Here is a 17253-nt window from a genome sequence, read left to right as displayed (position 1 = left end):
TTGGGAGGCTATTCCACAAAGAGCTGCCTTTAATGGAAAGGACATTTTGTCCAAAAGTGGTCCGTCTACGGTGGACTTCACAGTCTCCTCTGGTTTCTGACCTAGTGCAGCGTCCAGTGTCTCTTTTGTGGATGAATTCCCATAAGGGAGGGAGGGGGGGCCAGTCCATGTAAACATTTATAAATAAAGCACATACTTTTAAAAGATTTAAAATGGTCAAAGCTCAAGAAATTGTGTTTTTCAAGGATGGTACAGTGGTGGTATGAATTTGGCTATCTGACAAACACCTTGATAACTCTCTTGTACAGCTGTTATATTGGCTTCAGGTTTGTGGCACAAGCAAACGACCAGTTTGTAAAACAGTATTCAATATGGGATAGAATCATACAGTGGAGGTATGACTTAGCAGCATTGACAGTTAAGAAAGGTCTGATTTGTTTAAAATGTTGCAAGTTGAATTTAATAGTATTGGATACTTTCTTGATATGTTTCTTAAAAGTCAAGTTCGAGTCCAGTATGACTCCAAGATACTTGAAGTGGGAGACTAGTTCTATTTCTGCTCCGTTTAAAAACACGTTGGATCCTTCGATTTTGACTGGTCGTTTACTGAACATCATGCATACTGTTTTTCACATCTTTAATAATAACATTTAAAGGATCTTTTTTTAACACTTTTCAAAACAAGATAACATGTTTACAGGGTTTAACCCAAATAAAAAAATTATATAATTATGAATTATTTAATAGAATTATATTTATATTTAAGCATTATTTTTAACTTGCACTATTCATCATCATGTTTAAACCTAAACCACAAACACAGACCATGTAACAGTCATTTAAATGCCAGGGGATCAAATAAGGATTCTCCTAATTAATTTAAGGTATTTTTTCTTGTAAGTGTTTCAGTTTATCATGCTTCAACTAAAGTCGTTAAAAAAAATTATGTCGTTATTTTCATATTTAATAAGAATTAGAGTGAGCTGAGATCAAAGACTTCTATTGCCAATTGTTGTGCAAATAATAAAGAAATGTTTACTTGCTACTGAAATTGAAAAAAGAAAACAAGTATATAACACAGACCACGTAACATCCATTTAAATGCCAGGGGATCAAATAAGGATTCTCCTAATGTATTTAAAGTATTTTTTCTTGTGTTTCAGTGTAAACCGCAGTACGACTGTATTTAACCATAATCACATCAGTTGCTGAGACACGTGGACGCGCAACAGGGTTGTGCACACGCACGTTCAAGTAGAGTTGTACCCACATGCTCGTCCGCAGAGCCCAGTCAGCATTTGACTCAGTAGTGGCAGCAGGGGATCTAGGATTTCCACTTGTCAGATATAACTCCCCGTTACCGAAATCCAGTGCAGCCAAAATGTCAAAGTTGGACCAGATCCTTATCCTTGACCCTCCCATCGACCTCAAATTTAAAGGTAGGTAAATCAACATTTATTGGCGTGGTGGCGGAGAATTACCTGAGTTGAACGATTTCACGCTCCCTCTAAGCAAATTTCGCTGCTAGTAAGCTAGCTAGCATTAACCGCCATTTTAAGTTAGCCAGGGAAAGAGACAGGCCGCTGTTTCCTCCTCGAGCTGTAGTGACGTGGAACGCCGGCGTGGCGAGCCTCTTGACCGGCTGCCATTTGTGACCTGCTGCCTGACAACACCTAGCAACGAGAGGTGGAAGAATGTGTGATAACTGCCTGGTGTTGTTAGCTAAAGTGAACACATAACGAAGTATCCTTAGTATAAACGAGCTACTAACGTTATGCTGTGGCTACAAGGTGTTAGCAACTGTTGTTTCCTTGGGGCTCAGCCTACCCTGAAATGCTTAGCTCGGACGTAATGTTGAGTTAAATTCACTTTTTTAGAGATAATTGTAGTGTCCAACCCAACATTTGTCATGTTTAACGTGTGAAGGAACTGACCGTTTTAATGACAAACTTTGCTAACTGACGTTAATAACGACAGCAACATTTAGTTAGCTCATTCAAGATTCAAAGGCTTTATTGTCATCAGTGGTGGCACAAGTATTCACATTCTTTACTTGAGTTAGAGTACTAATACCACACTGAAAATACTACCTTTCAAGTAAAAGTACTGCAACGAGAATGGTACTTAAGTAAAAGTATAATAAGAAAAATGTACTTAAAAGTATTTGGAGTTAAAGTACTCCTTGCCGAATAAACAATATACATATTTTAAATGTGTTAAAGCTAAAGCAGCAAATCTTCACATTTAAGAAGCTAGAACTGTGAAACGTTTTTTAAGAGAAAACTTCTTAGCATAACTGCTGCCACTTAATTTTTTGTTAACCCACTCATGGTTTTAGTTACTTGGATATAATGTTGAATGGTTTAATGTTTTTTTAAGTGTTGTGTGTGAAAATCTGAACTTTTAAAGGAAATGGTGAATACATCTGTAAAATAAATATAGGGTAGTAAAAAGTACAACATTGGCTTCCAAAATCTTGTAGAATAGGAGCAAAAAGTACCATGAATGTGTACTAAAGTATACTACTTGAGTAAATGTACTTGGTTACTTTCCACCACTGATTGTCATATGAACAGTAGGTACAGTGTAGTAATGGCATTACATAGATTAAGTCCCAGGCTCCTCCAACAATACAGGAAGGAATAACAGAATATAAATTGAAAAGTGCAAGAGAATGTATCTGGACTAATGTGAAAGTAAATGCAGGAGAAGTTAAATGTATACATGTAAAATTGAATAAGATGACCTAAAAAATAGAAAGTAAAATTAAATACTGTACAGTGAAATAAAATACTGCTTATTGTAATAATAAATACAAATGTGAGATGCAAACAGATGATGGTATAAGGTTGTGTTATAGAGCTCAGGAGTTTTAAGTCTCATGGCCTGTGGGTTAAAACTGTCCCTCGGTAATTTCTTTTTTGGTTCTCCATGTACAGTTGGTCAAGTATTCTGGTTAAATTGTGTTAACAGACAACCTTACAATCACAGTAAATCAAAGCAGTCCACATATTTGATTACCCCTGATTGTTTGCCTGTCCATGATAACGTTCAATGATGTGTCAGTGAACTGTTGGTCATATAGCTTGGCTTGCTTGCTAATGCAAAAGTTGATGTCTAGCTAATGCTCTAGCTAGATATTTAGCTAGCTGCTCTACTAACCAGTGGTGTAAAGTAACTAAGTACATTTACTCAAGTACTGTACTTAAATACAATTTTGAGATTCTTGTACTTTACTTAAGTATTTCAATTGTTAGCTGCTTCGTACTTCTACCCCACTACAATTCAGAGGCAAATAATGTACTTTTACTCTACATTTATTTAATACCTTTAGTTAGTTTGCAGATTTGTAGAAAATAATGTGAAATATTAACAACCCTTTAATAAGACTTTATTTACACCTGGAGTAACATTCACAAGCTAATACAAAATAAAAAACTAGCTGCACCTCTACCAGCTGTATGTAACTCTGAAATGGACCAATTTCCATAATGAGTACTCATACTTTTGGTACTTTAAGTATATTTTGATTCTAATAGTTGGGTACCCTTTACTTGAGTAACATTTTGTATTATATTTTTACTTGTAACAGAGTATTCCTATACTGTGGTACTTCTACTTTTACTTAAGTACAAGATCTGAGTACTTCTCCCATCTCTGTTTACGACAAACTTTGTTTAGCATTTTGCAGCTGAGGTGTTAGAAGTATTCAGATATGAGTAAAAGTAGACATACTACAAAAAAAACAGAAATAAAAGTCCTGAATTTAAAATCTTACTTAAGTAAAAGTACAAAAGTATTGTCATCAAAACATACTTATAAGCATAAGGACGGTACCATAAAATAAAAATACTCGAGTATAGACTCAAGTACCCCAAAAGAGTACTTGAGTCAATGTACTTCAATACATTACACCACTGTTTTGAGGACATTTCTCATGGCTTCAGAAACTCCCATATGTAGCTTGAGTTTCAACTGTTGCTCTTGTTATAAGGTGACCATTACAAGTAATTGTGATAACAGCTAACAGTAAAACCGTATTGTGCTGATGTAAGTACAGTTTCAGGGAAGCTAGTCTGTCAAAACCACGGTGTTGTAAAACATTCCTAGCAGTTGAAGGATTTATCGTGAACATTATTCATTTCAATCCAGAATTATTTAACTTTTAATTGCATTTGTCCCAGTTTTTTGTCTCTGCTGCAGACTTATTTTTTTCAATAAGGCACTGTTATATTGTTTATGAATGCAGCACTGTCATTGAACCACAAATCTTTCAGCCCATTTTCTTGCTGACACTAAATGCTGATTGTTAGTTAGGACTAGGTATGAGTGGATACTGATTGTAGCCTTGACATGACAGGACTGTACGAAAGGTCACCAGTTCAAATACCAGATACACTGCAAAATAGCTTCGGGTGGGGGGAAGTCACTGAGATGTTTTAGAGATGAGGCGTCCTATTTGAACTTTACACCTCTTAAGAACACAGACCGAGAAGAAACAAGAAAGCCTTTGTTGACCCACAAACATGCAAACATTTTCTCTACTTTTCTTTAAATTGAACAACTTTATTTTCCAATTAGAACAAATAAAAATGTCTGCTACTAGTAAGCCTGACGGCATCATCGGGTATAGGGTTTGGGGTGATGAATGGAGCATGCCAGTCAATGAAATTGGAAAGGGACACAGCTTAAACAAAACTCATGATAAATTGACTTTAAAACTGGCTAGTTGAAATGTTAGACTAGTGGTGACTAGAGCATCTGTTCAATCTAGAGTGCAACAGCTTAATAGTGCTTTATCAGACATCTTCAGTGAAATGTTGTTACGGATACATAACTTTGTCAAAACTTAAACCCTTATACAAAAATGAATGTTTGTCCTTCAGCCAAACCCTAGGTTATTTTGACATTTAGTCTGATGGCAGAGACGTGGTCTGTCATGATCTGATCATGTCATGGAATCCCTCCTTTTTATCGGATAAAAAAAAGAAAGAAGATGTTTCTCCCAATTAGACTTTTTCTGATTTGTCACAAGGTTTACATTTTCTGTACTTCGGGCAGATTAAACTTTTACCCTCCGTTTACTCACTGGAATAGATGCAAGGTTGAGTGGCTAAATTATCATTATGCTGATAATCATTCATTGATCATAATTTATTAGCTCATATTCTAAATCATTTTACTGAGAAAAAACTATTGTAATCTAAGAAATTAGAATGGAAATTATATTATTATGAATTGTAAATAAAAATGCAAAATGTTGCAAAACTGACTTGGAGCTACACCAGTGCTGCATCAGCTTAATTTATAAAGGTAGTCTGTAGGGTTACAGAGGAAAACTAAATGGTGCCTATTTAGTCTTTGAGAAGCAATATGAGTAGAAGAAAGATGACCACCTCTCCTTTACTGTCACTGAGGCCGATCTAAATTGGTCTGCTTGTATATCCGAGAGCTGCTCTGCTTTAGAGCCTCTGCTGGGAGTCCTCCAGCGAGCTAGAGGGGGCAGCCCTCCTTTCCTTAGCTGGTATTTTTAGATAAGGACAGGCCTGGGGGACCCTAACTCAGCTTACAGGCAACGAGATGAGAGAGCCAGTGCTAACGCTGCTTGAGCAAAGTTGGCTTCTCATATTTAAGCAATGGATGCAGGTTATGTGGGTGTATATCTGATGTGCACAACTGCTTTACAGTCTTTTATCTGTTTTAGTAATACTCGCCACATACTTTCTACACATTACTTCAGGCAACCTTAAATTCTTTCCTGCATAGTTTGGAGGAATGGATGACAAGCTGTAATTATCATACCTGCCATGTACTTTTGCTCTGTCAGTCACGTTTTCTTTTTACTTCCCTCCTTACTCATTCAAAAAAACTCTGGGCTTAGACTTACACAATGGCACTTTGTCAACAATAAGGGTCAATTGACAGGTAACAGGTAAAACATTGCATCTTGTGTATGGCAATCACACGTCAGCAAGTGTATATAAGCAGTACGTTTGTTTTAAATAACCTGGTTAGGTCACAGCAGGAAGCTCCTCATGTTTTCTGCCATTCGTTCGATAAAAAAGACATACAGGAAAAACTAAGATGTTGGAAGCAGGGATTGTTCATAGAAATATCAGATGTTGCAGAGAATGTTTTTCAGGTTTGTAGGAATGCCTTTGTGACGCACCCGTGTTCAAACAACGCCTTCAGTCATCACCAAAACTCTGCGTGTTAGCTTTAACTGGCTGGAGCCTCTCCTATCGGGTCATGCTTCACTTCTTATCTTTATAAACACTGGAGCTAAGGGAAGGTTGAACATAGGCTGTGTGAACTCAGCTATAACCAAGCTATGACATCTTTTGAAATGTTTTTATGATTTTAAAACAAAGCAGAAGATTCTGAACTCACCATCATATTTTGAATTGATTGATTCTGAAGAAACTATGTATGAATTTATTTTGATTGTTATTCTTAGGTTTATGATTTCATTAAATATCAATCCTTGATTCAGTACATACTGTAGGGATGCTAATATCAGGAGAAATGAAAGCTGAGTAAATTGTTCATGTACACACACAAAGGCAAAAGATACAATTATTCATGCGCACAAATAATCATGTATTCATTCTCACTTATTTCAAGACTAACAGGTTCATGTTCTGTCGCCGGCTAGCTGCAGTTTTATTTTTCACGTGGGGGAGCTCAGATTCTGGTTACTGAGAGAACTTTATGCATCACTTCTTTGAGCGATGTGTTAACTGACCTTCGTTAGCCCAACAACCAGTGATTGCCTGTCTGTGTCATGCAAAACACTTTTCTCAATAAAAAAAACCTGCATTTGTTTTATCTGAACCAAACCACTTCTTGGTCCAAAATCAGTTTTGGTTTTTGATGACCTGACAACTGCAGTGCTTTCCTTTTTGAAATTGTTCCACTGTGAGTGAAGTTCTATGAAACCAAAGTTTATATTAGAAATTGTGACATCAACATAAAAACTTGACGGGTGAATTTCAAATGATGTAGAAGGCAAAACCGTTGAACGTCACCTGAAGACCCCATGATATTATGTAACCATGCATCATGGGATATTTTTCTTTCCAGACTTCAACGCTAATTCCGCTACTGATCGAATTTTATTCATCTTGGCATCCAAAGTTTCACGATATGGCTCAACAAAGCTGGATGGTGCTGACCGTGGTTAAGGTCTTAATTTGAAGCGAGCTCTGTCACAAGATGTAGAGCTAATCAATGATCTCCTGATGTACAACCTGTGCAGGACATGATCATAATATTTGTTTGAGTCTCCTGATCTTCCTGATCGTCTCATGCTAAGCTTTGCAGGTAGTAATACCCGTCCATCAGGCACGAAAGTTCAGTGATTTGATAATAATATTACGTTTTTTACAATTGTAACAATGCATTTCCTTAAACAAGGTGCTCTCAAAAATGTCTTTCAAATGAGTTGTAAGTAGCTGGAAAGTCTTCAGTAATACTCCAACCAAGTAATACATGAGTATTATCATGATCTTTATAAACTAAAGTATATTGCAAGTCTTTGATGTTCAAAGAAGTAACACTGGTATTTTATCCATTTTTAGTTTTTCCTGGTGTTTCTTTATGCATAGCCTGTTTTTAAGTGTATTAACAGTAGAACTATCCTGCCATCCAGCTTTTAGCCAAGAAAGTGAGTATTCAATTAGTCCTCTTACTTAATCATTTAGGCCTTATTGAGTTGCGGCCTGACTGTATTTTTCAGTTAAGTTATTTTTATATCCTTGGCAAAAACATTGCAGGCCTTTATGTGTGATAATGGATAAGGTTTAACTTATACATATTGAATTTACTCAGGAAGGTGGTGTTGATTGAATTTGAACATGCAGTTCCAATGTTAACATGCAACGTATTTCCCCTTAGTTTTTTTGCATTCAAAATTGACAAAAAAAATGTGGATCCATTGCAATTTAATAGGGTTACAACATGTTGGATTTTGCAGGGGTTTTCCAAATGATTGTTGCCAACTAACAATACAAAGTGCTGCTTCAAAAACTTCGAGGGCGGGCTTTGTCACATATGAGAATAGCTGCTCCATCTTACAGTTTTGATGTGTTCCCTCAGGAGTAGGCCTGTCACGATAATTAATTTTGTTGGACGATACATTTTCCTGGAAATTATTGCGATAAACGATAATATTGTTCTGACACCGTTGTCAGACCATTTTAGATCACTGACATAATGATAATATGTAATAATAATTCAAGTACATCCTTACAAACAGAACTTTTTTATTGAACATTGCAAATGAAATTTGAAATAATATTCAAATATATAAATTATATATAATAAATAAATACAATTATAAAACATTTATTAAATCACACACAACCAAAACAATAAAAAACAGAGCGCGCTCGCTCTCTCTCTCTCTCTCTCTCTCTCTCTCTAATAAATATAAATAAATATGAGCGTTGTCTCACAAGCAAAAAAGACCTCCTTAAAACAACAGTCAAGTGTACAGTCCACTGTCCATACAAAGACCCAGATGCCTCAAAAGGCCATATCCAAACCTGTATTTCAAAGTTTTCGAGCAAGGAACACCAACATGTTTGCATTGTCGGGCAAATGCATCTTTGATTGTAAACTGTCGGGAAGGTGGGGGCTCTCCATCTCCAGCTGCCGTGTTTGCTCCCAGCTGGGAAAATGGAATGGGGTGGTTGTGTTTCAGGTGCAGTTTAAGGTTGGTCGTGTTGCTACCTTTTTTTAAAACAAATGCGACATACCATACATAATATTAAATCCAAAATATTCCCACACCGGAGATGGAGTTAGGTTTTGCAATCAATTGCATTTAACTTCAAATTCCCCTCGAGTAAGTCACACGTTGTCTCCTGCTTGTCTCTATATTATTCATTTCACTGCTGCACGCGGAGTGGCCGGCAGCCACAGCGCGCCTGGCTAAAATGTTGGTCACATCCTTATGTAAACAAACACGCATGTAAACGGCAATTTATCGAGGTCAGAAAAGTTATCGAGTTCATTTTTATTTATCGTACGATAAGTCAATCAAAGGCCTACTCAAGAAAGAGTACTCCAAATACAGAAATAATAATGCACTTGTGTTTGTCTTTCTTTTCCCACCAGGTCCTTTTACAGATGTAGTCACCACCAACCTCAAACTGAAGAACCCCTCTGACAGAAAAGTCTGTTTCAAAGTGAAGACGACTGCGCCGCGCAGATACTGTGTACGGCCAAACAGTGGTGTCATTGATCCTGGAGCAACTGTCATTATCTCTGGTAAGTTTTTCAGATTTTTGTATTTATTACCTGCCTTTTTTCTGTAAGTTTAGGGAGATGGTGGGGAAACCTTTGAGGGAAACTGTCAGGAACATGTTGCAAAATGGGTCACAGTTCAAGAAAGTCAGACGCTCAGTGGAAGCAGTTTTTACCCAATCAAATCCACAGAGTCCATCATTGGACACTTCAATTACCAAATTCGACAACTTTCCGTTTTCTTTTATAAAAATGCACAATAAGTATTTTACATAAGATATCGTATTAATATATGAAACCAAGGGTACTGAAACATAAGCTGACTTATTCATCAAAACAAATTAGACATGTATGATTGGAGAATAGTTGTCTACCTTTTAATGATGCCATAATGCAATGAAGACGGTAAGGTGAGCAAAGTTGAAGTGAAACAGTCTTTAAGGAAACATGATTTAAAACCTCTGGACCTATGGGCAAATGTAGGTTTTCATTCAGCTCTTTAGGGTCAAATTGGCCTCAATGGAGCTACTGAAACTCTGTTTATTGGTTTATCGACTTGTATTAAGGACAATTTCCTTGGCCAAATTGGTGAAATGTAAAGTTTCCTTCAGTAACTGCAGACTGCTTAAATAGCTGTAATGCGCTTTAATGATAACATTGAAATGTCCAAGGGAAACCTCTTACACTGCTCCTGCATCCTGATCCACTTGTCTTCTGTCCTATGGTTTTCACAATATCAAAAATATGACTGTGATACATTACCTGCCTAAAGTTAATTCTAAACAAAAAATGTTTAGGAAAAAAGTGCCATATTTTGTCTGGGAGTCAGATTTTTCTAAATAAAACACTTTCATTCTTTAAAGGTGGGGTAGGTAAGTTTGAGAAACCGGCTCGAGATACACTTTTTGTTATATTCCATGGAATGCTCTTAACATCCCGATAGCAATGAATATCTTAAGTGCTTTGACAAAAAATCCATAAAAAAATGTCATCTGTGGAAGCCGTAGTACTGTAAAAAGTACGACCAATCATCTGAGCCGGCCCGGCTAAAATAACTGGATGGCCTACCTGCCTGTCAGCCTTCCATCTGTGCACAAACTTATCTCGTGCCCTCATTGGTCATGTGCGCGTTCGTGTGTGTTGGAGGAAGGGCTCTGTAAGGAAGTGGCAGATTTTTTCCGGCTGTGTATTTTCAAATTCTAGCGCACTCGAGCTGGTTTCTCCAAAATTAGTTACCTACCCCACCTTTAAGTACCAAAACTAATAAAATGGGGTATTGTCCCGGTATCCCAAAACCTGATTAGTATCGGTATTCTGTGCAACACTTCTCTGCTCGGCATGTTCCAAATATTATGACATAATACACTGCCCCCACTGGTCATGTGTGAAGTGATTAAGGCAGCTGCTTAGTAAACACATTACCAATGTACTTTGTAAATGACATTAACTCAAGCAGCAGCTGTAGCTTTTATGTTGAAAATGTACATTTTATTCACCTTTTTATTACATTTTAGAAAATAAAATGTTAACGTTTATCAGGAGATAATAGTATGATCCAGTTAAAGAAAAACACATGATGGTGATTTTAACTTTTATTTACCAGGATTATTTATTAGATAGCCTTCGATCTTCGATGTGGGAGGAATGTACCGTTTGAGATTACCATAGACAATTGTTATTTCCTGTCCTGCTGAAGGATGAATTATGCTAAATATTTAAGTTACAACTTCTTCTGCGCAGGGATGCCTTTACCTAAATGTTTTAACTATGATCATTGTTTCTTTTACAGTTATGCTACAGCCCTTTGACTATGACCCCAATGAGAAAAGTAAACACAAATTCATGGTGCAGACCATTTTTGCCCCATCAACTGTTTCTGACATGGATTCATTGGTAAGTGTTGTTATTTACTTTAAAACTTTTCCCGAAGTTGTTGTTTAAAATCAATATAGCACAACATCTACTTATCTTGCAACAGTTGTGTCACTAACCTTCTTATTGTTTGAAAAGTATCACACCTTCTTAAGCTTTGAGATGATTCAACATTTTGTTTCAACTCCTGTGTTGCTCTCTTGAATTTAATATAATGCTCTTTTTGTAAGAAACCACTTTCATTTAGAAATATCTCTGTGGGTTCCTAAGGTGTACATCTCGGCTCCACAAAAATAAGGAACCAAACCAGTCGCATTAAAAACAATTATTCAAACAAAAGCTTGAGCAACTTTGATTTGATAGATTATTACCAAATGAGAGTAGGTCAATAAATGTCTTCCTGGATTCAAAAAAATAAAAAAGTATCCAAAATACAGTATGTGTTATATTCTGCAGTTTACAGTAAACTCAAAATAAGTCTTCAAATAATAATAAAACGGACCAATGGTAACATAACTCCATTGTTTACACTGAAAACCCAATTTCAATTGTTTATGGAACCATTTAATTTATTTCATACAGTTACAATTTGGTTGTTATTAAATAAAATAATCTGTAAAATATACTATTTTTTATTTAAGTCTCGATCTCTCCCATTGTAACCGTAGCACTGAAACCTGCCAAAAGGACATCTATCATACTTTGGTCAGTAAATACAATGTGAAACCCTAACTTCCACTCAACATTTCACTTTAAATATTCTACAGGACTTCCCAAAAACAGGTTGTCAGTCTTTTCGACACCACTACTAATTATGCCAAAATCTGTTTATATATAAATAAGAAATCTGAATGTTGTCCTCATTTATGACAGGATAATTGGCCATGCAAAGCTCTGTGCTCTTAGATAAGGCTGCTATGGCAAAATAACAAACAAGCAGTGATGCATTCTGGGTTGTCCACCAGAGGACAGCACAGGCTTAGTCAGGCACTGAAACATTCGTGTGTGTGTGTGTGTGTGTGTGTGTGTGTGTGTGTGTGTGTGTGTGTGTGTGTGTGTGTGTGTGTGTGTGTGTGTGTGTGTGTGTGTGTGTGTGTGTGTGTGTGTGTGTGTGTGTGTGTGTGTGTGTGTGTGTGTGTGTGTGGTGTGTGTGTGTGTGTGTGTGTGTGGTGTGTGTGTGTGTGTGTGTGTGTGTGTGTGTGTGTGTGTGTGTGTGTGTGTGTGTGTGTGTGGTGTGTGTGTGTGTGTGTGTGTGTGTGTGTGTGTGTGTGTGTGTGTGTGTGTGTGTGTGTGTGTGTGTGTGTGTGTGTGTGTGTGTGTGTGTGTGTGTGTGTGTGTGTGTGTGTGTGTGTGTGTGTGTGTGTGTGTGTGTGTGTGTGTGGTGTGTGTGTGTGTGTGTGTGTGTGTGTGTGTGTGTGTGTGTGTGTGTGTGTGTGTGTGTGTGTAATAACATGCCCATTTTTCATCTCCACCAGTGGAAAGAGGCAAAACCAGATGATCTCATGGATTCCAAGCTGCGATGTGTCTTCGAGCTGCCTTCTGAAAACGATAAAGTGGTAAGAGGTGCTGCCGCACATTAACAACGGCTTACTTTCACATAATCTGAAGTGTGATTTAGTCGCTGAAGGACACATTTTGAATACTCAACTTTGAACATTTGCAGAAAACCAAAGAATTCCATAAAGGGAAAAACGTTTGTGGGAAAATCCACAGCTATAATATCAATGAAGTATAGGGTGCCGTTCTGATGAGAAACCCGGCCTATGTTTAATTGTTTAAAGAAAATACAAAACCGTAGCTTCTGGTTTTCTTTCCCTCTAATGTAAGTGTTTCTAGCTTACTCTTGACATCAGGTCCCTCTGTCAGAGTTGAACAAATGTGCCTTCTGCACTGCATTTAGCCTTTTAGCAGATAATGTCACTTGCTGCCTAAATCAAGCGCTCCAGTGTGAATACCAAGTGCAGCTGCATAGAAAGCTTTCTATTTTTGCATCAAGCCCTAGTTCAGAGTCAAATAAGTCGTGTGTTCACAATAAAATCGATTGTTTAGACTTGTATAGCGAGACATGGTGAACCCTTGCGCCTTAAATGTAATTTAAAAACATTTTTTTGCATTTAAATTCCATGTGTTTCTTATGATTTGCCAATCCCTAAGTCAAACATGACACGCACCAACTTAACCTTTATCTGAGTGTTTGCAAAAAAGCTATATACATTTTATCACATGTCGTTAAAGGTGGATTGCATAAATGTTTTCTTAGTTAACAGGCTACTCTGTGAATTCTAGGAGCCTGTAATAATGAACTCAGTGTTTTCAGGATTTATATAAGCAGTGCCGCCGAACAGCTCAGCAGGTCCTCCCAGTTGAGGTGAAAATGCAACCAGGGCAAGCCAGATTTAGCTTATGTTAAGAGGCTCTACAGTGAGGATATATGGACTGCTGAGGCAACACGGTATCTGCTCTCTGCTGTGGCACGTGGAGCTCCTAGATGATGTGCAAACTGTTAAGTATGTGGCTTTGTAGGATGTAGAGTAAGGGATAATGTTGACTTTTCGGAGCAACATTCCTTTAGTATTGAAGAATGAGTTGGCTATCAAACAAAAATAAATTGTTTTTCTTGTAGTATCAGAGATTCTGAAGAACAGAGAGTACTGGTTGACCGAGTTTTAAAGATGGATCTGTGAGGCAAAAGGAATAATCCCACGCTCTGTTAATCACTAATTATACCAGATGAAGCCTGAGGGAAATATAAAGCGACCACAAGTTATTGTCCGTGTTCAGGGAATTAGTTTTTAGGTTAAAACAACATCCAAGAACTTGCCAGATTTGAAGTGTTGTTGATTTTACACAGTTAGTGAAGGAGGTGTGAAGTGATGTGTTAGGACAATAAGCTTAGTTGATTTTTGGGATGCTTGAATATACTTTAGAGGTGCCTACATTAATAAAACATATGTTCTCACTTGTTAACCCCAGTCTCAGGCCCACACCCACTCTCTGTGTGACAGAAGAGGACAGTCATTTAAGATTGGGCATCCATGTGTTTGTTGTTGCTCTTTATTGATATCATGTGGTAGAAAAATGAGCTGGGCCTTGATGTTTCTCCACATAAATGCTTTCCTTGGCTTGCGGTACAAGGCATAATAACATCATATCCTGTCTGTGTAGTGATTGTCAACCCTCATCTACAATACAGTTGTTGTATTTTCACTACAAAGCTCCCCATGCCGTCATGTTGTCCATCCCATGAAACAAAGCCACATCAAACCCGACCTCTGGAGCGACGCATTTCCTCGCTGGTCTCTTTGATCTGTGAGCTTCTGGGCCTCAGACATGCTGCCTTTCTCTGGCTCAGCCTCCCGTCTCGAGGCTAACCTCCCTACTTAGCTTCGGGCATGCTGGATTTCACTTCAGTGGTTCTCTCTCTCTCTCTCTCTCTCTCTCTCTACTCGTTGGGCAGAATGACGTGGAGGCGACCAAAGCAGCCCCGGTGATGAACTCTGCGAAGTCCGACTCCTCAGCATCCTCGGTGCCTCTCACTGCCTCCCTGGACGACCCGGAGATGAAGAAAGTGATGGAGAAGTGCAAGAGGCTGCAGAATGAGATGAACAAGATGGCCGACGAGAACCGGCAATTAAAGGTTCGATGTGTAGATAATATTATATTCAAGATGAAACTTTGTCGCAGACATTTTGACTTTCCAAAGTAAGACAAACACAGGTTGTCACTAATAACATCACAGAAGGCTCTGCTCTAAGAAAGTGTCCCAGTGAGGGAGACGGTAAGCCAACATGTACGATACCAGAAAGCTGAAATCAAATGAGCTAAATTTGAATTCTGCTAATTTCCTAATTTACATCTGAGCCTCTTTTACAAGAAACCCTTCAGTGTCAAGTTACCCACCAACATCAAAAATTATATACACGACTGTTTTTCTGGATCGATGTATCAACAAAGTGAAAACATGTCATTTCCATAACCACTCTGCTCTGATCTGGTAGTGTTAATTTAAACTAACAATCTTTGTTTTCTATGTGGAACAAATCTGCTCAAATCATCAGTTTTAATCAGTGTTTGGTCAAGTAACCAAATTGTCAAATCATATTTAAGTTTCTTTTGTGAGTTGATATACATTTCATTGATTTTTTTTTTTTAAATGGACATATAACATCTACTATAAATAACAGACCCCTGAATTTAGTCGGCTAAAAATCACATTGTGACAGACTGTGATATAGCACATCTCGTATTCTTCACCAAGATTTAATATTGTGTCGTCATAAAACCTGTGACTTACACCTCTGGTATTGAACATGACTCGGAGACAGTTTCATCCCACAGGCCATAAGAATGTTAAACACCTGAACTTTTGAAAGAACATTCATAACATTCATCTGTTTGCAACTTATATATATCAATATTCCAATTACTGTATATAGACTATTCTGCACAGTTTCTATCATATTCTGTTTCTATTCTATTCTATTTTATTTACTTCTACACTATCTGTGTTATTGTGTTGCACTGTTGGAGGAGCCTGTGACCTAAGATTTTTCATTGTCATAACTACACTGTAGCTATGCACACATAAAGCCTTGAAACGTGATGTCTGACCGTGTTCTGCTCCTCTGTTACAGGACGAAGGTGTTAGAATGAGAAAGCCACCTCGCTCAGACCACATGACATCAAACTCAACTAGCCTCCTCGGCCGAGAAGCCAGCACCGCCTCCCTGCCCTCCCTCCTCGTCGTCATAGCAGCCATCTTCATCGGTTTCTTCCTAGGGAAGTTCATCTTGTAGACTGGGAGATGCATGCCAGCCGTATCCCCCCCTCCGCCCCGGCTCCGGAAATAAAACAGGCCTGGATAAACCGAGAAGTCTTTGTGTTGACTTTGCCATATCATTGGTAGTGTGGCCTACAGCGAACACATCTGTACAGCATCATTCGAAGGCGTCGCCTTTTTACAATCTCACACGATTAGTGCACACACAGTTGAGAAAAGAAAGGCGACAAAAAAAGTGATTGCTCCCTTTTTTTAGTTTTCTGTATTTTGATGGCTGGATTATACAGGTAATGTGGCGGGACAATGAAAGTCGTATTCTATCAACATGGAAGAAGCACCTAGAGTGAACCATGGGCAAGAGGCAGTCAAAACGATTAGATTTATTTCTCTCTCTCTCTCTCTTATTTCTCTCTATCTCTCTTTTTCTCTCTCTGTTGTTTTTAATAGGAATTGAATGGAATGTTAGGTGTCTTGTAAATGTTGTTTTAAAATCCTTTTAAACAAAAAAAGGAAAGAACTTCCATCAAAAAGACCTTGCTACCTGTCGCTGGATCGCCTCTGAAGTAAATTTGTTCGGTTTGTAATTTCTACTTCTCGTCTTGGAATGTTCTGGTCCAGCTGGGGATGATATAGTTGCCTCCTCCTTCTTGTACATTTCTGTCCTTTTTGATTTTCCTCACAACACCAATGCAGACTTTATATATTATTATTATTATTATTATTAATATTATTATTGTTATACAAATCATATATTCCTTCTGAGGCAAATATTGACTGAAATAAGGTTTCCATTCTTAAAATCCTGTCCCATGGTATTAAGCATTGAAGAAATAAAAATGTGGTTTCAACAGCCGTCTTTTCCTGTGTCGCCGCTTCAATGATCACAAATAGAAATGTTTATTTGTGCCACAGTGGGGAAGGGCACAATGCAGATTAACGGCTAAAATAAGTGTTCATTAATATTGGATGCCATAAAATGAGCGTTTGTGTGCCAGGTTTTTCCGTCAGTGTTGCTGCCAACATTTTTTATTGGATACATTTTTCTTAGTACAAGGACAAAGTATGGTTTGATGAAGTATGTTTTGTCATGACATTTCAGCTAATATTATTTGGCTTTCAGTTATCAGTTGCCAATGGTCTCATAACTAGAAAAGGGTTATCAGCCTGGGACATCTGCTCTTATAGGAGCTTCAAATGAAGAAATCTCAGTCTAACTTTGTTAACCAACTGGACTAATCAAGGTCAAAGTTTAGATCTCTTTCTGTGCTGCTAAATTAAGTTAGAAGGGGGGTATTCTCTTACATGTAATTGGCATCATCTTGCAAAAAAAAAAACAGGCTGTTGCTCTGATT

At 37.7% G+C, this 17253-nt stretch overlaps 1 protein-coding gene across 1 annotated transcript; it reads left to right on the top strand.

Annotated features, from left to right (window-relative positions):
- Positions 1–1246: 1246 nt before the first annotated feature.
- vapal (VAMP (vesicle-associated membrane protein)-associated protein A, like) lies at positions 1247–16754 on the top strand. Its single transcript, XM_034153105.1, has 6 exons — positions 1247–1439; positions 9121–9273; positions 11039–11142; positions 12597–12677; positions 14579–14758; positions 15756–16754. The coding sequence occupies exons 1-6, from the start codon at positions 1271–1273 to the stop codon at positions 15915–15917; spliced, it is 849 nt and encodes a 282-aa protein (XP_034008996.1). The 5' UTR covers positions 1247–1270; the 3' UTR covers positions 15918–16754.
- Positions 16755–17253: the final 499 nt, after the last annotated feature.

Source organism: Trematomus bernacchii, unplaced genomic scaffold (assembly GCF_902827165.1).
Source record: "Trematomus bernacchii unplaced genomic scaffold, fTreBer1.1, whole genome shotgun sequence".
Taxonomy (NCBI): Eukaryota; Metazoa; Chordata; class Actinopteri; order Perciformes; family Nototheniidae; genus Trematomus; species Trematomus bernacchii.
Note: the sequence above shows the minus strand (reverse complement) of the source record. Positions and strands in the feature narration are given on the sequence as shown.